The sequence below is a fragment of the Tamandua tetradactyla genome, chromosome 12, assembly GCF_023851605.1.
Source record: "Tamandua tetradactyla isolate mTamTet1 chromosome 12, mTamTet1.pri, whole genome shotgun sequence".
Lineage (NCBI taxonomy): Eukaryota > Metazoa > Chordata > Mammalia > Pilosa > Myrmecophagidae > Tamandua > Tamandua tetradactyla.
This window is the reverse complement of record NC_135338.1, coordinates 67,175,080-67,196,021: the sequence shown is the minus strand read 5'-3', so window position 1 is coordinate 67,196,021 and position 20,942 is coordinate 67,175,080. Positions and strand designations below refer to the sequence as shown.

The following is a 20,942-nucleotide window of genomic DNA, read 5'->3' as shown; positions in this document are numbered from 1 at the left end:
ACAAGGCTCTTCGTGATTGCTCTTGCCCATGCTGCTTGCAGGGACCTCATCTCCTACCACTCTCACCTCACCACACCCCAAGCTGCTTGCTCTTTATAGTTCCCAGAAGTTTTCTCCTTTCTCACCTCTCCCTTGTCTTCCCCCATGCTGTTCCCTTTGCCTGGTGTCCCAGCTCTGTGAAGTCTCCCCATCAACCCTCCCTTCTTTTCTGCTTCCTGTGGACCTTGTACATCACCTCTCTACTTTTATCAATTATTTCTTTGCGATTTTCTTTTAACCTGTCAGTCTTCCCACCAGACTGAGATCTCCTAGAGAGCAATGAGTGAATGAATGAATGAACGCTCACTGCGGCCAGTGAGGCCCACCCCCTACAGACTGGAGGAGAGGCCCGGCCTCCATCGCTTCTACTTTGGGAAAGCTGACAAGAGAGCGCTCAGAGCTTGTTTCAAGGTGGGGTGGTCGACCCTCTGAGGGGGACCCTCAGGAGCCTCCAACACAGACAGGCCGGTGGGGGCAGGGCGTGGGCGCGGACACACCCCCCCCGCAGTGCCGCCGGCGCCCGGCAGGGGGCGTCGCCTCGCCGGCCCACGCCCCGCCGCACGCCGGGCAGGCCCCCTCGCGCAGGCGCGCTGCCGCGGGCGGAGGATCCGGGCCGCGCTTCCTCTCGCCAGGCCTGCGAGCTTCCTCCCAGCGGAGCCTCGGGCGAGCCGAGGTTGGCCGCCGCCGCCGCCGCCGAGACCGCCGCCGCCCTCCCGCTCCCGCCCCACCCCGTGCCCTGTCCCGGGGGGTCCTGCCGGGGTGGGGTCCGAGCGGGGAGACCGCCTGTCCCCACCGCCGTCGAGGCTGTACCCCGGCCAGCCGCCCCTCCCGCCCTAGGCAGCCTGTGGCCGCCGGAGCCTCCGGGACGTGGAGCGCGGGGAGCCCCCGCGGCCCCCGATAGAGCGTCAGGGGCGGCCCCTGGCAGCGGACGCGACCATCCGAAGTCGAGCTTGGGTAGCGGCGTTCGGAAGCGAAACTCTGCGGGGGCCGCGCCGGCTACATTGTTTCCTCCCCCCTACTCCCTCCCACCCCCCCTTCCCCCGTCTTTCTTCCCTCCCCGACCCGGCCGCGCAGCCTGCCCCCTGCCTCGGTCTGGCCGCCCTGCCTCCCCCCTCTCTCCGTCCCCGGACCTCTTGGCACGCACCCCCGAGGACCCCTGCGCCCCCCCTCCCCCCGGCCGCATGGACTGTCCCGCAGGCCGCTGATGCCGCCCGCGGCGAGTTGGTTCGGACCGCAGCGCCGGGAGAGAGGTGAGTGCCCGGCGGCCCGGGAGGAGGCGGGGTGTGAGTGTCCACCGAGGGAGGACGGTGGAGGTCGCACGTCCCGCTTCCGTGGCTGCCTCCGTCGCGTCCACTCCCATCCCCCATCTCCCTTATCCCCTCCTTCCCAGCTTCAAATTCTCCCGGGAGTCCCTGTCAGAACTGGACCGGGAGGGGAGCACGCGGGGAGAGCCACTGCCCTGCGAGCCACACAGACTTGGCCCAGGCCTACCCGAGTTCCCCCCCTTGTGGAGCTGGGGGGATGGGGGTGGGGGCGGTGGCTGGAGCCTGGTGCCAGGGTGGGCCAGGACCCTGATGTTGGACTCCATGGGAATTTGCTCTTCCATGGCCAGGTCCTCCCTGCAGGTGTCCTGGCCTGCATGGGTCTGACCCCTTCCCCACTCCCCACCGAGGCCTTGCTAGCTTCTGGCAGCCCAGGGCCCAGCCACTTCCCTTGAACCTTATCATAGGCCCAGGTCCTGGGTTGGAGCCTTTGACCCTCTGCCTCCCAGAAGACCAGGCCTGAGCTGAGAGACCTCTGACCCTTGGGCAGGGAAACTGGGCAGGGCCTCCATCCTGGGTGCAGGCGACACTGGACATTAGCACTGTGCCCTCACCTCCATGCAGCTTGGTCAGCCCATTCTCCCAGGTTCCCAGGGCCCAGGCCAGCTGTCAGGAATGGGCGTGTCCAGCCTCTGTATCCTTGGAATTTAACTAAGGGTTTACTTCCCCACCCATTTTATAGACCAAGGAAACGAGGCCCAAAGGGGGAAGTCACTACCCCCAGACCTTTGGCAGAGTTAGGATACCATCCTTTCATACCCCATCTCTGCAGAGCTGGGCTGCCATGGATGGAGGGGAGTCTGGAAGGCACCATCACCCACTAGGGACTAAGGTGGCCTAGGAGGGATGGTGCGGGGTGAGCACGTGCTCCTCTACAGAGGACTAGAGAGGAGGGTGAGGGCTTCCGGCCCCAGCTCCTCTGGTCTGTACTCAGCGTCAGCACTGTCTGTGGGATTTCCCCTTGGTGGCTGAGGCTAGGTCCCACTGGTAGGAGATGTGGTAGGTGTGAGGTGCGAACTGTGTGGTGTGTCAAGGATGCTGGAGTCCTGGACCCTGACTCTGAGCTGGAACAACTTGGTGGTCAGTAGTGTTCCAGCCCTCCTGCCCTCCCCACCTCCCCGGCCCCCCAGCACGGAAACAGCCAAGTTCAGAACAGGGATGGGCTCAGGATCAGGAAAATGGGAGCCCTGATACCACTGGTAGCTCCCTACACCCTTTGCATGGTCCATTGTCAGAATGGGAACACCCACAGGGCCTATTGCAAAACTCCGCACCCTGGGTGTCCCACTGTCTTAGCATGTCCACAGTAGGAACAGGGCAAAGGCAGCAAGTGTGAGGTTGGAAGTATGGCAGATTCATCTTTATCCTAGGAGGGGGTGGTCCCTGGAGGGTGCTGAGCAGTGCCTGGGCTTCCTTGGTTGGGGTTGCTGGCAGTTTTGTCTAACTCGAGGCCCCTGCCCTTGGTTTAGGGTTCTCTCCCTGCTGCTCCATCAGGGACATTAGAGGGGACCCAGCTGTCCTGGGCCCCAGCCCTAACTTCCTCACCAGCCTGTGGATGGGACCTGGCATGGTTAGATGCTTTTTATGAACCGTGGGCTGTGAGGATGAGGCGTGGAGTCCCAAGGCCATTGTAGAAGGTACTAGTGTGTGTGCAGTTTTCATTTGGGAAACTTGGTACCTTCCTCCCCCTCTGAAGGGGCTTTTCTTCTCTCTACATCAAATGGAAAGCATGAAAGGACCAGAAGATGTTCCCAGGGGACTCTGGGCCTAGAGAGCTTGAGCCTCAAGTGGGAGTGTCCCATGGCAAGGGTTGGAGAGAGGACACACCGAATGAGCACAGGTGTGACATGACTGCCCCCAAAAAGTCTCTGGGTGGTTTATTAGGGAATGTGGCCTAGTTGGGCAGGACAGCGTGTGTCTAGTTCTGGGCTCCATCTTTTGAGGTATTTTGGAGGATTGAGACCCAGTTCCCAAAGAACAGGAGTATTTGGTCTGGGAAAGAGAAGGTAAGGAGAGATTATTGGCTCTCCTCCTTGTGTGTCTGAGAAACTACTGTGTCCTGTAGTCAAGCAGTTGCCCTGTAGTGGAAAATGCTGGGGTCGTCTGCAGATGCCAGGATCTGAGCTGGGGGCAGGCCGGCTGCTACCTGAGTACTAATTTCTTAACTTTGAAAGTAACAAAACAGCACTACAGAAAATCTAGAAAGGAAAACAAAAATCACCCACTATTCCTTTACCTGACACAGTCATTATTAGCATTTTGGAGTTTCCTGCCAGCTTTTCCTGATTTCTTTTCTTACTGTTGCCGTTCGAATGTACAAGCCATGATGCCTTTTTTCATTTACTACTGGGGCCATAGGCATTTTCTCACATTCTGCACAGGCTAAGTAACTTTCCTCCTAAAAAGCTACAGAATATTCCAAATAGCTCTGCCAGAGCAACTTCACCCAAGCCCTGTTACTGAGCTTATGCATTGTTTCCCATTTATTAGTGGGGTGGTGTGGAGAGAATGCCTCCAGCAGGCTTTCTGGATGTGTGGTGGAGCTATTTGAGCTGTTTGAGCTGTTTGAGCCCTGGACCGAGTTGGCTAACTGCTTACCGGGCAGGGCTGAGGATGGCCCCTGCCCCAAGGTCCTCTGAACTGAGGTTCTGGGCTCCTATGACCAGTGCCTTGCCCCGCCTCCTGCCTTCCCCCTTCTTCATCACCATGTGATTGACCTGCCCTGGGAAGATGGGCTGCTGTTTGATTTCCGGGGCCTGACCCACCCCCCGCTTCCGGCCTCCCAGCACTAGAGCTGAGTGGACACAGGCCTCTTCTCTGAGAGCCTGGCTGCCTCCTGCCTCCCATCTAGGCTACTTCCTAGGGCAAGTATTTCCCCAGTGGGAATAGAGGTCCCCTCAGCCCCTTGGGGAAATTGAGACCTGGGCAAGGAACCCAGACGTTCTAAGCCCCAGGGGCAGCCATGCCAGCCTCATCTAGCTGAGAGTTGGAAGGAAACACAGAAGTCCTGCAGAGTCATTGAGGAACTCTCAGGTGTAACTGTCCTCCTGTTTGGCGAGTGTCCCCTAGGCCTCACCTGAGTGTGTTCTCTTGTGATGTTTTATTTCTTCTCCCTCTGCCTTCTGTGGAGACCAGGGTAACTAGGAGTGCCCCCCCCCACTCCCCCAGGGCTGCCCCATGGGCAATGGGCGCAAACTCATCTCAGCTTGGAACTAACTGGGCCTAAGAGACCTTAGCCCCAGATGAGTCCTCGGGGTGGCCCAGGACTAACCTAGGCAGGGGTTCCTCCTTAGGTGGCACATTCAGTGTAGAGGCCCCTCAGTCAAGCAACCTCAGGCTGTGGCTGCCAGATATTTGCCTGTGGAGTGTCTCTCTCCCTCCTGGTCTTGGTGCCTGGGAAGTTGGCATTGCAGCTGCCCTCCTGTCCCAGAGCTTGGGCTGCGATGAGGTCACAGGGTGGGGTCCTCCCGAAGATGCTGGCCCGGCTGAGTGTTTCTCAGTCCCCCCTCCAACTTGTTTGTGGGACAGGATGGGTGGAGGAGGAGGCTACCCCCCACACCAGGCAGGGAGCACTGCCTCCCTTCCTCCTCCCCTCTGGGTCCCTTCATCTGAGGGCTGGAAATAGAATCCGCTAAGTAATGATTAAAGTCAAATTCAGACCTAAAAATAAAGAGCTGGTGAAGGAAGAACTAGTGTGCTCCCTGTGTGGCTGAGGGGAGAAGTGAGCAGGGAGAGGCTGGCTTTTAGGGTGAGCTTTTGCACCCTGAGACAGGCCAGAGCTCACCAATTAGGGGTGCTCTTTTATCAGGCATGATACAGCCTGCAGCACCCATTGATTGCAGCTGCACCAATTGGGCAGACCACCAGGAATAGGTAGAGAATCCCATTTTTCCCATGGGGAAACTGAGGCCCCAGAGGAAAAAGTGGTTTGTTCAGCAGTTGTCCATATCATACCTGTGGAGCTACCGTTGGCAGGCCCCCCAGGCCTGGAGGGCTCCCTGCAGCCCACCCTGTCCTTTCTATCTGCTTGGTTTCTCTTCCTGGTTTTGAGGTGCTGGGGGGAGGGGGCAGCTTCTCATCGCACACTAGCTGTGTACGCCCCGGTGGGGCTGGGCCTCCAACCGCAGCTTCCCCCACAACGTCTCCCCCCGCCCCTTCCGTGGTCTGGGCCCAGAGTCGAAGGAACAAGCTCCTCTGCTTGTTCTACCCCCAGCTAGGTTGAAAGCTTTGTGGGCCCCTGAACGCCTGGGTATCATCTGACCCCTGCCTAACCTGGCCCCACCCAGCCAAGCTCCTGGTCCTCACCTGTCCCGTGCTTCTGTGGCCTGTGCTGCCCATGCTCAGGGAGACAGGAGGGAAGAGTGAAGAACCAGACCTGAGAGGTCCCTGCTGACCAGTAGAGGAGGTCAGAGGCAGAGGGGAGTTCAGCAAGCAGTTGGCACAGAGTTCACCTATGCCCTGGGCAGACCTCCCCTCAGCTGCAGCCCAGGCCCCTCCCACCCCCATCTGCCCAGGGAAACCGTGGAGGTTTTTCCTCTTGACCAAGAGTCAGGCAGATGTGAGTTCCAATGCCTGTTCTCCCTTTCGGAAGCTGGGTGACCCGGCGGGTTGCTTCCCTCCTCGCAGCCTGTTTCCTCCTCGCAGCCTGTTTCCACCTCTCAAACAAGGATCAGCAGTACTTGCCTCACAAGAGCCGTATTCTGAGGATTCGGTACCTAACACGAGGCCCTGTTTCATTTTTACAGTCCACCCTGTGGGGAAGGGTGATAGTCCCCTCCTGCCTCTAGTGGGTAGCAAGTCTTGTCTGTCTGTCTGCCACGAGCCCCTCGGCTTTCCTTTCTGACCTCTGTGCTCTGATGGTCGCAGTTCTCAGGTAGAAGGACCAGGAACTTAGGGGCCAGAACCTGTGGGCCTCTGGGCCTCAGTCTCCCCATCTGTTACCTGGGAGGAAGAGAATTTTGGGGGTGAAGGACATGACATTTAAGGATTCTTTAGGTCAGTTCTGAGGGGCTCTATGTAAATGTATGCAGATGAGGAGACCATGATCACAGCCTGTGCTTAAGGGAGTAGGGGGGTGGGTAGGGGCCTGGGTGAAAGCCCTGGGGAGGCCCGAGTCCCTGCTGCCCAGCACATGGAGGTAATTAGGCTCCAAAGCAGTAATTAGAAACCTTTCTGGGCCAGGAGTGGCAGCCTCAAGCCACAGCGGTGCTGTGGGAGGAGGCTCCCCTGTTAGCCTCCTCTAACCCCAGCCCCCCACCTCTCCCAAACTGCTAGATGGGATTTCTGGTCCCATTAAGCCATTGGGGGTGGCTGATATTTGGTTTTTAACATTCTTCAGCCATTGAACTGGTCCCTGGCCTTAGGGCAGGAGGGCTGAGGAAGCCATGGGGTGGGGCAGCGCACACAGGAGCCTAAGTGGGCATCCTTCCCGCCCCCAGGGAGGGTCTCACACCCAGTTCTGGTGCTGCTGTACCCCGAGACATCTGTGAAGTGGGGGTGCTGCGGATGCTGGGACTACCTGCCAGGGCCGCTGGAGTCAGTGTGAGGCCAGGATTGTCACAGTGCCCTCAGTCTGGACTCCCTCTGCCAGGGAAGGTGCTGCATAACCAGGGGTGGGGCTGATTTTATAGTTGCCAAACCAGCCCAACTACTGTTGCGTAGCACGCCCTCCTTGGGAGCACTGCCCGTTGTCTGGGGGCGAGAAGAGCTGTGCCCATGTGTGAGACTTAATTCTGCTTATAGCTAGCTGCCCTTCAACCTGTAGGGACCTTCTGAGCTTGGTTCGAGGCCTCCTTGGACTTCTTCCTTGAGCCCTCTTCTGCCTTAATTAACGCAGGTTGGAGTCTTAATCCTAGCCTGACCCAGCCCCGCCCTTCTAGTTTTTTCCACCTGAAATCCTTCCAGATCTTCCACCCTCCCAGTCTTCCTGGAGGCTTTCTGGAGTATCCTGTCTTTCCTCAGTCTGTGGAGGCACTGAGCTCCCCGGCCATGATTGGGCATCCGGTAGTCAGAAGAACAGGATCCAGTCTGCGTTTTGTTAGGGTTCCCAACCCAGGGCTGGGCGTAGAGGAGAAACCAACAAGTGGAGTCCTTGGTCCCCCCAAGGGCAGGCGCGCATGGCCCCTTTCTTCCTGCTGCCCATCCCCGGCGCACCAAGCATGGGGCTGGGCACCCAGGAAGGCTCCTGAGACACCGGCTCCAAGAGTGAGGAGGCATATTGATCCTGCTTGTCGTCTCTGGAGGCCACAACCCCAAGTGTCCCGTCCCCCCCCCAGTCTCTTGTGTACTTCCCTTTTCAGTGGGTATTTTTAGCTAGGCATAAATAGTCACTGAAGGCTCCCATGCCTCATTAAGCAGTGGAGGTTTGGTAAGGGGGCAGGGTTAGGAGCCCCTCCACCTACCCTGGCCCTCAGCCTACACCTGCTTTTGGGGTCTGCCACTGCCCTGAGGGCAGAGAAAGGGTAGCCTAGGAGTTTCTAGCTTCCAATCCCCTGTTCTCCATACACACACCCTCCCACACCCCCAGCCTGGGCTCCCAAGAAAGGCCTGCCTGAGGCCACAGCCACTGACCTCAGCACTTGGGCACAATGCCCAGCCTGTTCCCGGGACCCCAGCAGAAAGGCTGCTGGGAGTAGGATTTCGGGCAGGAAGTCAGGGTGAAGCATTGACCCTGCCACATCCCAAGCCCCCTGTCCCCTAGCCCAATGGGGGTGGGGTGACAGCTGCTGTCCTTTTGAAGTTAAAAATAGTCCCATCAGTTATGAGAACGTCAGACTGCGACCTGGGTGTGGAGCAGCCAGCCTGGCTTCCCCTTTTCATTCATTCATTCATTCATTCAGCACTCATTTACCAAGCAGCCACTCTGGGCCCAAACATGAGTCAGGCCTCAACTTTTCCCCTGCAGAACCCCCAGCTGCCCTAAACCACAGGCCAGGGCCAGTGAGGTTCTTACGGGAGCACAAGGATGTATGAGAGGCTGTGGAGGCCCAGAACAGCCAGCGCAGCTGGGAACCTAGGAAGGCTCCGGGCAGAGGTGTGTTTTTTTGTTGTTTTTTTCAGATAGCTCAAAATAGCAATTATGCAGTAAAAAGTAGTTTCCCTTTTATTTCCTTTTATTTCTGATTCCTACTTTTCCCAACATCCTGTCCCAGAGGCAACCTCTATTATCAGTTTCCTGTCTTAACAAAGATAATCTATGCATCTCTGAGTTTATATGTGTATTTCATGCTCTCTTTTAAAAACACAATTAATAGTGTATCATAGATAATCTTCTGCACCTTATTTTTTTCTCCAGCTTTTTATTTTGCTGACTTATTTGACTGTTAGTTGCAGAGCTATCTTTTACCCCCTACATACTTGAGGATGTATCTCTTACATAAGCACAACACCATGATCGCATGTAAGGAAATTAACATTAATTCCATGATATTATTTCTGTTTCCCCAGTTGTTGTCCCTGGGTCAACAACTTTCCCTGGGGTGATTTCTTTCTGCATCTCCAAAGGCCTAGGCTAAGTTATGAGTGCTGAGATGAGGTATACTGAGCTGCTTGGACTGTGCTAGTTGAGCTCTCTCATTTAAGCACCAGCCAATTAAGTCAAACATCATTCATTGCAGCAGGCACACCTCCTAGCCGACTGCAGATGTAATCAGCAACAGATGAGGTTCACATACCATTGGCTCATGGCCACAGCAACAGAACTAGGTGCCTTCACCTGGCCAAGTTGACAACTGGATCTTAACTACCACATGTCCACCCCTTATCAACTTGGCAACTACACGCATCACCTTAAACAATATTAAGGTGCAAAAAATTCTCTTCTGGCTGTGGACCTGTGAATCTCAAAACAAATTATCTGGTGCCAATAGGCAAAGGAGGGACAGTCACAGGATCCATAGGGAGAAATCGGAAGGAAAATCTGCAGGGCAAACACCATTGGATTTCAGTCTGAAAGTCTTTTATCCTTCAGCTTTAGAAAGTGGTAGTCCCACCCTTTCCAAGGGCTTATGCAGTGGCCCACCTCTTTCCAAATCAACCTTGGGGAACATTGAAGAGACCACCTTCTTCTCGGCTCCACTCTCTCCAGGCATCGGGGCCACCCCTGGGCTCTGCCATTTCTGGAGCACACACTCAACCCCTCCATGTGGTGGCAGCCAGGCTCTCCCCAGTCCCCAAGGAGTGTACTGTACATTTTCCAAGGCCTGAGGCAGCACAACTCTTCCACTGCAATGAGATGGGAGACTCATCTTTGCCCTTCAGGGTAAACTCACCTTCTCTACGTATATGGGTGGGTCCACTCTCCTAGCTGAGGTTTCTTGGCTTCAGACCCAAGCTTCCTTGGTTGTCACTCTGCAAACACCAGTTCTTCCCTTTTGTGTCCCCCTTTGTCCAGATTGGCAGTGGTTCCATTTACACCAACAGTCTCTTCAAGCATTCCAGGACTTCTCCATCCTTCTCTTCACAGTACCTCCAAAGTCTTCCCCTTAGCCATCCAAAAAACCGTTTCAACATGTCTGGTATTTGCAAACCGCAGCAGCACCCCACTTCTCAGGTACCAAATCTGTTCTAGTTTGCTAGCTGCCAGAATGCAACACACCAGAGACGGACTGGCTTTTAATAAAGGGGATTTATTTCGTTAGTTCTTCAGAGGAAAGGCAGCTAACTTTCAACTGAGGTTCTTTCTTACATGGGAAGGCACAGGGTGATCTCTGCTGGCCTTCTCTCCAGGCCTCTGGGTTCCAACAACTTTCCCCAGGGTGACTTCTTTCTACATCTCCAGAGGCCTGGGCTGAGCTGCTTGAGCTGTGCTACGTTGTGCTCTCTCATTTAAGCACCACCCAATTAAGTCAAACATCATTCACTGCAGCAGGCACGCCTCCTAGCTGACTGCAGATGTAATCAGCGACAGATGAGGTTCACGTACCATTGGCTCATGCCCACAGCAACAGAACTAGGTGTCTTCACCTGGCCAAGCTGACAACTGCATCTAACTACCACAGTCCCCAAATGATTTAAGGATCCAGGCCAGTTGTTTTCGATTTGTCTGATTACTTCCTGCCACTCTGGCAGGGACACCACACAGGCAGTGGGCGTCCACCTCTGTGTGTCAGGAGGCATGCAGCATTTGCTTGTCCGTGGTTGGTGATGCCTAATTTGATCTCTTGGTTAAGGTGTCTGCCAAACCTCCCTGTGAAGGTGCTTTTTCCTCTTTCTAATTAATCTAGAAGTTGTGTCACTCTCCTCTTCCTCAACAACTTTTCCGTCAGGAGCTTGAGCTGGATCTCTTGGTGTTTTACTTTCTGTATCATGGAGAGTGTTCTTTACCGGCACCTAGAGATCTACTCTGTCCCCATCAGAACTGGAGGGATGTGTGTTCCCTGTTAGGGCTATCTCGTCATTTATTTACTCTGTCTCCTACTAATGAATATAAAGTTGTCTCCCAACCTATGACCGCTATACCCAGCACTGCAGGGACTGCCCTGCTTTGTTTTTTCTTAGGTGTGCAGTAGAAGAGATTCCTCAGTTGAGCCTTGAAGATTGAGTGGAAGTTCCTTGGGTAGAGAAGGGGGAAGGAGTAGGGATGGCAGGCCAAGATGGGAAGTGGGTGAGGCACAGCTGTCTGGGAACTGCAGGTGGAAAAGAGGTTTGGCTGAGTTTAGAACCAGCTTTACAACCAGCAGTCCTAGAGAGGTCAGGTGACTCTCCCAAGATCACACAGCAAGGTGGCCTCAGAGCCAGGTGCAGGACCAAAGCCTCTGACAGCCCCCACAAAGTAGCCTGCCCCTGGTTCAAATAACCTCAGGAAGGTTCCACACTCTGTGTCTAACCCAGGCAGGATAGTGGAGGCCTTGGTTTACAGTGGCCCCTCCCAGTGACTCTGGCTCTGAGCCTGAGCTGACCTGGAAGGAAACAGGGCTCACACCCCAGGGGTGGCTTGGCCAGACCCTCGTGGCCTTACGGAGGGGGATTCCAGCCTAGGCACTAGGAGGCAGGCTGCTGAGCCATCCTAGGCTCCTAACCTTACTGGGGTGGGACCGTTAGAGAGGGTCAGCAGCTCCCATTTGCAGTGTTTCTGTCACAAGACTGGCGTTGCTCCCAGTGCTGAGTGGCAACTCCAGGCCGTAAAGCAGTCCTTGCAGCTCAGGGACATCGCCAACCCATTGTACAGATGGGGAAACTGGGATTAACTCTTCCTTTCTGTAGCCTCGGTGTCCTTCTAAGCCCAGCCCCTTGAGGAGGCCCTTTCTGACCACTCCTGAACTTGCTCTTCCCTTGAAGAGCAAAATCGTCCCCCCCTCCCCGCTCCAGTGCCGATTGTGGGTGCTTCCCACTTTGTCACTCTTACCTAGACCAGTATCCCAGCTTGGCAGCTCCTTGGGGCATGGTGAGGTGCACAGATGCAGGGAGGCACTGGGGCCAGCAAGGACGGGCCAGTGGCTCAGGCACATGGCAGAGTGTGACAGGCTGCTCACTTGCCTCTGGACTTCACTCAAGGCCCTCATCTGTGAAGTGGGGCAATAGTAGTCTCTGAGCCCCTTGGGGTTGTTGTGACAATTACATGAGCCATAATGTTCCAAGAACAGGTCCTGGCACAGAATAAGGGCTCAGAAAATAGGGGCTGTTATTATTTTTATTATTATCATCAAGTCAGTGGGGAGGCGGCAGCAGCAGCTGCAGATTGGGAAGGGATTGTTTGCAAACTGACAGCTGGGAGGGTGGCTAACAACACCGCAGCCTCCACGGCCTCCTGCACTGGTGGTGAGTCTAGGGGATAAGGAGAGCTTGCAGGGCCTCTATTCAGAAATAACCCTGAAGGTTAGGGGCCCAGCCAGACCCAGTGGGACCCCAGTTCAAGCTCTGGGCTGGCACGCTTAATGAGCTGTGTGACTTGAGGCAAGTCGTTGGGCCTCTCTTCCCCTGAGTTTCCACTTCTATAAAATGTGAGTAAGAAGAGCTCACCCTGTAGCCTACTCCCACGGGAGCTCAGGGAGAGGTCCCTGAACTGATGGTTCAATCCCGTGTGTGTTGGGGTGGGGCTCTTCCTCCTGTGCGAGGCAGAGGCTGACGGGCTGCCCTCGTGGCTGGAAGGGCTGTGTTCTGAGAGGCAGAAGCCCCTCTGCAGGGAGAGTTGGGAGGTGCGTGCTGGGCCTGCCCTAGACGCTTCCGAGCTCAGTTTCTCATTCCACTCCCTCCACAGCTTGCTTGCAGGGGCCCTCTGTCCTGTCTTTCCGGGTGAAGGGTCTGAGACTCACAGGGGTAGAGTCATTCGAGGCCAGGTTACCTGACTCTAGACCCAGGTGTGAGGCCTGGGATTGGTTGTCAGTCTGCTGGGCTCTGGCCAGGCCTCCCCAACTCCCTCTGGTTCTCTGGATTACATGCCCCCCTGGCGAAACCTCCCAGGCCCCATTGCATCAAAGTCTAGCTCCTCAGGTTGGCATTCGAGGTACCCCATAAGCATACCCTGGGCCCAGTAGGGTCTAAGACAGGCCCACTTGAAGCAGTCTCCCACAGCAGGATGACAAGAGGTGCTCAGGGTAGACTCTAGAAACTCAGGGTTCTCGGGCCCCAGAATGGCCCAGTCTGTCTTCCTCCCTCTCTCTTTCCCCCCAGCTTCCAGCCAGCTCACTTTCTCACAGCTGTACCTGTCTCCTGCCCACACCTTTGCTGCAGCCATCATACAAACCTAGGGTGCCTCCTGGCTTGTCCTCTGCCTTTCAAAGCTCTCCAGTCTTCAGGCTCAGCGCCAGTGCTCCCTCCTCCAGGAAGCCCACCTAATGCCACAGTCCCTGCTCACCCCTCACCCTTGGGCACATGCACTAAAATGTCTTCACTGCCTGGTCTGAAATAGGTGCCAACGTCTGTGACCCTCAGCCTGGCCGCCCACCTCCTCTGTCCTATCATGAGCCCAATATAAAGGCATGTGAAGGAAGTTTTCTTCTAACATTCTGGGACCATGGACAAGTCACTGACCCTGTCTAAGGGGACAGTAGCCCTAAGATGAATGTAAGGGGGCTCTGGGCTGCATTTGGGAGGTGATGGTGGAAGGATCATTGGGCTGGGGCCGCAAAGAATGTGTGTGCAAGGCAGGGGCTGCTTGCTGCTCTGGGGCTGAGGGTAGGCAGAGGTAGCTGTCTTGGGGGGTGAACCTTGGTACAGTAAAACATTCACACCCAACCCAAAGATGTACCAATCGTAAGGGTACAGCCCGGTGAATTACCACGAAGTCAGCTCACCCGTGACTGGGCCTGGGCAGTCCATACAACCAGCACCCAGCATCGTCTTCATGCCCCGCTGTTTGTTGTGTGGGCAGGGGATGTCATCACTGTCCTGACAGAAATCATGTTAGCCAGATTTATATGATAGAACCATAGTATGTACTCTCTGTGTTGAACTTCTTGGTTTAACATCATGTTCAGCAATTCATCAGTGTTGTTCCATAGTTGCTGTTTATTCCTATGTGCTGCTGTATAGTGTTCTGTTCTGTCAATGCACCACATCTGCTGTATTTTCCTCTCGTTGGGCGTCAGGGAGTTTTGAGGTTTGCTGCAGGGAGTGCGGCTGTGCTTGTTCCTGTGTCTGTTGGTGAACATGTGCACTGTTTCTTCTGGGTGGGGACCTAGAAGTGGGAAGGCTGGGTCATGGGGCCGTGGAACATTCAGCTTTAGAATTACTGCTCAGGCTGTCACAGGTGAAGGAGCTGGGAGGCCCATCACACAGAAGAGCTCCCCCCCTCCCCCGCCCCGTCCTGCCCGCACAGCGATCGCTGCCATGGGTGTTGGGGCTGAAGGGGCAGGGGCACTGTACTACAAACCTTCCCAGCCTCCCTTACCCGTGTCAGCCATTCTCTTGGACCCAGGAGACCCCCTCCAGGGGTGGGGCTGGTGGCCACCTCTGTTCCTGGGGGCCCTCAGCCCTCTTGCTCCTGCCCACACCCTAGCCAGCATGCTTGGGAAAGACCCCAGGGCTGGGCAGGCCCTCAGCCTGCAAAGGCTGGAGAGAAAGGCCCTCGCCCCAGCCCAGCCCAGCAGGCCTTTAAGCACATGCTCATCCTCATGTGGGGGAAGTGAGAGCTCAGTGACTAGGTGAAGTTTGTCTCCTCACACCTCCTCCTTGGTCTTCCCCTGTGTCCCTGCAGCTCTCATGGTACCAAGTGACAGGTCAGCCTTCCTGTGACACAGGGACTCCAGATCTCCTGAGAAGATGTCAGCAATACAGGTACCAGGGGAGTGGGGTCTTGGGACTGTCGAGCATCCCCCACTTCCCCAAGGGGCTGCTGAGTAAAGGAGGAAGAACACAGGCTCAGAACGATCCACGCTCCCCTTTCCCAACCCCGTCCCACCCTGGGCACACAGCACTGGTGAAACTGCAGATTTTCAGGGTAGGGTATCTCACCCAGGCTCACGGAGGGAACCGAGCAGCTGAGAGACTGTAACCTCAAGGGTATATGAGTGGGCAGGTGGGTGGAGAGAAGCCCTAGGCTGCCCCCACCCACATCACTGCCCTGCAGGCCGCCTGGCCGTCCGGTACAGAATGTATTGCCAAGTACAACTTCCATGGCACTGCCGAGCAGGACCTTCCCTTCTGCAAAGGAGACGTGCTCACCATTGTGGCCGTCACCAAGGTAATTGGGGACCTTATATGCCCTGCCTCACCCCCCACCCCCATGGATTTCCCTGTAGGGATGGGTGAGACTGAGTTTGTTTGGGCTACTCTCTCCCCCAGGACCCAAACTGGTACAAAGCCAAAAACAAGGTGGGCCGTGAAGGCATCATCCCAGCCAACTACGTCCAGAAACGGGAGGGCGTGAAGGCAGGCACCAAGCTCAGCCTCATGCCGTGAGTACTGCTGGGAAGAGGTTGGGACCTCCCAGCCTCGGGAGGAAGGAGAAAGAAAAGCTTCTGAAACTGAGAAAAGAATCAGCGAAGAACAGGGAGGCTAGAGTAAGGGGCTAGAATGTATGGTGAGGACTTCCCCAAATGAGGGAAGGACCTGGGTGCTGGACCCCAAATAGGAGGAAGATGGGGGTAGGAGGGCTGGAGAAAGATGGGCACTCCAGGGGAAGGCACAGCACATGCAGAGCCAGGTGGGGTGCATGTGTGTCCGGGGTGGGAAGTAGACGCCGAGGGCCTTGAATGCCTGGCTGAATGAGCCAGAACCTTGGGAGGAAGCCGAGCAGAGAGAAGAGCTTCAGAAAGTGGAGACTGGGTGGTGCGCGAGTTGCCGGAGGCGCCAGGGTCAGGACCCTTGGGGCGCCATAATGCCTGGCCTGACTGCTCCCCAGCTGGTTCCACGGCAAGATCACACGAGAGCAGGCGGAGCGGCTTCTGTACCCGCCAGAGACAGGCCTGTTCCTGGTGCGGGAGAGCACCAACTACCCTGGGGACTACACGCTGTGCGTGAGCTGCGAGGGCAAGGTGGAGCACTACCGGATCATGTACCATGCCAGCAAGCTCAGCATCGATGAGGAGGTGTATTTTGAGAACCTCATGCAGCTGGTGGAGGTGAGGCGTCACTCCCCGACCGCCATGCTCCTCAGTCCCCTGGGGGATTTGGGTCCCAGACCTGGGTTCTGGCCAAGTCCCTCCACTTCTGGCAGGTAACTTTGGGCATGTCATACAACCTCTGAGCCTGCAACTCGATGGACCCCTGCTGCATACCCTGCTTGCTCTCTGACCTCTCAGTGCCATCGCAGGGGAGGGTACCACTGACCCCGATTTGTAGACCAGGAAATGAGAGTTCAGAGCAGTTAAAGGATTTTCCTGAGGCCACACAGCTACAGAGTGGGGTGCCAAGACTAGGATCCAAGTCTGTTGGATCCCAGAACCAGCTTCCTTCCATCACTTGCAGAGCTACAGCTGTCATGTATGGACACGTGCTCCTGAGCTGTACGCCTTGATGGTCAAAGGCCCCCTGGGCTCTTGCACTTGCATGACATGCCCAGGTGTGTGTGCACACCACCAGCTTCCAAGGCTCTGCCAGACCTAGTGCTCACTCTCAAGTCCTACCTGCTGCTGGCCTGGGCAGGGGAGGGCCCTGGGCACAGCTGACTAGATGCTGATGACTGAGCCAGGCCTGTGCCTCTGACCCAAGACACTGGCAAGGCCCAGGGTGGTAGCAACAATCAAGTGTCTGTCCAGCACTTGGGTGTGGAGCAGCTGGGCAAATGGGCCACATCTTAGAATCTGGGTCCTCCCTAAACCCTACCCTGCCGGTAATAGTGAGCTCTCGCCTCATCTCCCGCCCTCTGGCATCTCCTGGCTGGGTGAGACCAGCCTCTGCTTCCCCCTGGTGGTAACACGTCGGTGGCGTGTGTGAGCTGCCTGGGTCAGGGGCCAGGGGGTCTGGCTCTGAGGGTCTCACCTCCCGTCCCCAGCACTACACCTCGGACGCAGATGGGCTCTGTACTCGCCTCATCAAGCCAAAGGTTATGGAGGGCACGGTGGCGGCTCAGGATGAATTCTCCCGAAGTGAGTGCCCCTCCACCCCAGTCCTCAGTTGCCTGTCAACCTCTCCCCATCCTGTTGGCTCTGGAGAGCCCTCCACACATTCTAGAGTCCAGTTTGCCTCTGTTGCCGAAGCTGTGACCCCCGCCCTTGCCTCAGTGCCCCTGCTGGTCCCTTCCCGTAGGTGGCTGGGCCCTGAACATGAAGGACCTGAAGCTGCTGCAGACCATTGGCAAGGGGGAGTTTGGAGGTAAGTGGGAAATGCGTGGGAGCCCTGGGAAATGCTGAGGAACCGTGGGGAGTGCAGGGAACAGCCCAGCCCTGTTTTCCCCCAGATGTGATGCTGGGCGATTACCGAGGGAACAAAGTAGCTGTCAAGTGCATTAAGAACGATGCCACTGCCCAGGCTTTCCTGGCTGAAGCCTCAGTCATGACGTGAGTTGGGGCAGGAGGGGAGTGGGGGGGTCACTCGGGCAAGGGGTGAAGGGGAGGCTGGGCAGGCTCTGACCATCCCTGCACTGCTCCAGGCAACTCCGGCATAGCAACCTGGTCCAGCTTCTGGGCGTGGTCGTGGAGGAAAAAGGCGGGCTCTACATCGTCACTGAGTACATGGCCAAGGTGTGCACCTGTCCTGCCATCCAGCCCCCTCCTGGAGCTGCCCCGAGATTCTTCCCGGGCCATGCCCTTGGGCCCTGTTCCTCTGTCCCCTCCTTCCACATGAGCTTTGCCACCTGGGCTTTGAAGTCACCTGGGGCCTGGCCTCTGTCCTGGCTCATCATTTATTGACTGTGACCTGGGACAAGTCACATCACCTCTCCAAGCCTCAATTTCGTCGTCTGTGAAATGGAAACAGTCATTCCAACCCCTCCCCCTGTTCCTTTTTCCCCACCTCTCCCTTGGGTGTCATCATTTACCCTGCCCCCAGGCCAGTTCCTGAGGGCTGGAGGGCAGGTCTGACCTGTGGGGTTTGCTGGTCTGTCTGTTCTGCCCCAGGGCAGCCTGGTGGACTACCTGCGGTCACGGGGACGGTCCGTGCTGGGTGGAGATTGCCTCCTCAAGTTCTCACTGTGAGTGCAGCAGCCCCTGGGGGTGGGGAAACGGGCCCCGCCCTGCTGTGGGAGTCCGCATCTGAGGGGACGTGTCCGGCCTGCCCCCAGCGATGTCTGCGAGGCCATGGAGTACCTGGAGAGCAACAACTTCGTGCACCGGGACCTGGCTGCCCGCAATGTGCTGGTGTCCGAGGACAATGTGGCCAAGGTCAGCGACTTCGGCCTCACCAAGGAAGCCTCCAGCACCCAGGACACGGGCAAGCTACCAGTCAAATGGACAGCTCCTGAGGCCCTGAGAGAGAAGGTGGGGCAAGCGTCTCTCCAGGGCCTGAGCAGTGGTGGGCGGGGATCCTGGGGTATCCCCTACCCCCAGATTCCCAGGGCCTGACGGCTGCTTTTCCCACTCACATGGCAGAAATTCTCCACCAAGTCTGATGTGTGGAGTTTTGGAATCCTCCTCTGGGAAATTTATTCCTTTGGGCGAGTGCCTTATCCAAGAATTGTGAGTGTGGGTTCTAGGGCCAGGGGCGTGGCCAGGGCCGGGGCTGGGCGTGGCGCAAGGGTGGGCTCGGGGTTGCTGTGGGGACCTTCTTGGGCCCTACCTCCCCAGGTTGAGGCCTCGAAGCCTCAGACCTCCCCTCGGGAGCTTCCAGTCCATTTTCTAGAAGGGCTCCCCTCTGGGGTCAGGCGCTGTGCCAGCTCACCCTCCCCTCCACTGCCCACAGCCCCTGAAGGATGTTGTCCCTCGGGTGGAGAAAGGCTATAAGATGGATGCCCCCGACGGCTGCCCACCCGCGGTCTACGAGGTCATGAAGAATTGCTGGAACCTGGATGCTGCCACGAGGCCCTCCTTCCTGCAGCTCCGCGAGCAGCTTGAGCACATCAAAACCCACGATCTGCACCTGTGACTGCCCAGCTCCACCCAGGTCGTGGGCCTGTGGGGACTGAACCTGCGTAGATGTGGGCCTGGGGGCCCCCTGCCCACTGGGCCCATGCTTGAACTGAGCCCCAGCAGCCAGCGGGCCTCTCCTCTGTTCCAGCCTGTGCCCCCTGGCCTGCCAAGGACTCTGCCTTGCCTGGCACCTTCTCTCATGGACCCACCTATGGGGCTTGGGGAGCCCCCGCACCAGGCGCCAAGAAGGCAGGAGGCCGAGGAGCAGGAGGCAGATGCCCTGCCATGGTCATGCTTCCGCAGCCTCCCATCTCTTGCCTTCTTAAGAGTTTTATTCCTTTCCTTTTTTTGAGATTTTTTTTCCGTGTGTTTCATTTTTTATGATTTTTCAAGATAAGGAGAAAGAAAGTACCCAGCAAATGGGCATTTTACAAGAAGTACGAATCTTATTTTTTCCCATCCTGCCCACGAGGGTCTGGGGACCGGGCCCCTCTCTAGGGACCCACCGTCCCACCCTCATCCCATTCCGTGTTGCGTGTCCCGTGTCGCCTCGGTCGCCCCGTGTTTGCGCTTGCCCATGTTGCACTGTTTGCATGCGCCCGAGGCAGACGTCTGTCAGGGGCTTGGATTTCATGTACCGCTGCCGCCTGCCCACCGCCTTGTGAGATGGAATCGTAATAAACCGCTCCATGAGGACACCGCTGCCCGGCCTCGGCGCTTCCTCCGCCGAGCCTGCCTGTCCTGCCGGGTTCCTCTCCCACCCTCACTGTGTCCATCGTGTCCATCCCCCTGTCTTTGTGAGTGGGGCTGTGCTTGCCCTGTTCGTGGGGCGGGCGGGGAGCACGGCCGGCCGGGAGATGTAGCCGCCGCTTTGTGTCAGCTGCACGAGCGAGTGTCCTGTGTCTGCCCGTGGGTGAGCTCACGCTGCCCACTCCCTTCCCCCCCTGTCCTGCTGCAGTCTAGGCCGGGCGCTGGTGCTCGTGGCCCAGTCCACGGGATGCTGGCTGGGTCTTCCAGCTGCCTTTACTGCTGTGCTCTTCAAGCCTTCAGTACAAGAAGGGCTGGAGCCAAGGGTGGGGATTCCAGGCCTGGCCAGATAGGGGGTTGGGGTCTTAGTTGCACCCTATGTTCAAGACTGAGGAAAATGCTAACCTTGAAGGGTGATGGGGAAAAGGCTCTGAGCTTCCAGCAGTTCTTCGAGTCCACTGAAGATGCCCATCCCCATCCCACCATGTGCCAAGCCCTGTGCTTGCTGGATTTTGCAAGGTCTGAGGACACGAGAGGGTGGGGGAAATCCTGCCCCTGGGTGCCTTCCACTGAGAAGGCAAGCCGTGCTGGAAGTGGAGCTGAGAGCCTCCATGGTTGGATGAGGGGCAGAATTTGTTCACACAGACAAACTGGGAGAGGTCACTTGGCCAGCCAGGACTCTGACCCTTCCTCTCTCTGTCAGCTGAACTGCTTCTCACCCCCACTGCCTCTGCCGATTCTGGCCATCATTATCTCTCCTAGCCCAGTGCACCAGCTCCTTTCCTCCTCTACTCATCCTTTCTGCACACTGCCAGACTAATTTTCTAAAACCAGACCACTCATTTAACAAACATTGCAGTGTGCTAGCACTAGGGTTCAGCAGTGAGCAACACAGACCCTCATGGAGTCCATAGCTGGGCAGACAGGCAATCAAGTAACCCTATACAGATAATTGCAAGCTGATTAGGGCTATGAAAGAAGCATAAATTGGAGATTAGGTCCTGTCTGTTGATCAGAGAGAGCTTTCTGAAGGAAGCAGCATTTAAGCTGAGGTCAGAAGGATAAATAAGAAGTAACAGCGTAGCCAGCATACCAAGAAAAGCTGCTGAGACTGGAGGGAGGGTGTGTGTTCCAGGATCTCAGAGGAGACCGAGTGAGAATGTGCAGAGTGCAGGGCTGAGGGGTACGGTGGGGCTGGAGAGGTGAGGCTGTGGCAAAAACTCGCCTTCTAGCAAGCCAAGAGCCCTGGGGTGCCGGTGACACATTTTAAATGGGGTAACTTGATAAGAAGTGTAGTTTTGAAATGCCCAGCTTCTGCTGCAGAAAGTTTGGGGAGCTCAGTGGGTGTGGAGTGACCAGTGAGGACTGGCTTAGGTAAGAGATGATGGCAGGAAGTAGCCAGACTCTGGAAAGATGTCAGAGGTAAAATTGACCAAACTTGGCAGTGGAT

The 20,942-nt window shown here is 56.7% G+C and overlaps 1 protein-coding gene across 1 annotated transcript; it reads left to right on the top strand.

Annotated features, from left to right (window-relative positions):
• Positions 1 to 1,078: 1,078 nt before the first annotated feature.
• CSK (C-terminal Src kinase) lies at positions 1,079 to 19,441 on the top strand. The gene is made up of 13 exons (XM_077123779.1): positions 1,079 to 1,289; positions 14,497 to 14,576; positions 14,869 to 14,982; positions 15,084 to 15,196; positions 15,643 to 15,862; positions 16,735 to 16,828; positions 16,989 to 17,054; positions 17,140 to 17,239; positions 17,332 to 17,422; positions 17,798 to 17,871; positions 17,962 to 18,157; positions 18,269 to 18,355; positions 18,579 to 19,441. Exons 2-13 carry the CDS (start codon positions 14,562 to 14,564, stop codon positions 18,759 to 18,761), a joined length of 1,353 nt encoding a protein of 450 aa, XP_076979894.1. The 5' UTR covers positions 1,079 to 1,289; positions 14,497 to 14,561; the 3' UTR covers positions 18,762 to 19,441.
• Positions 19,442 to 20,942: the final 1,501 nt, after the last annotated feature.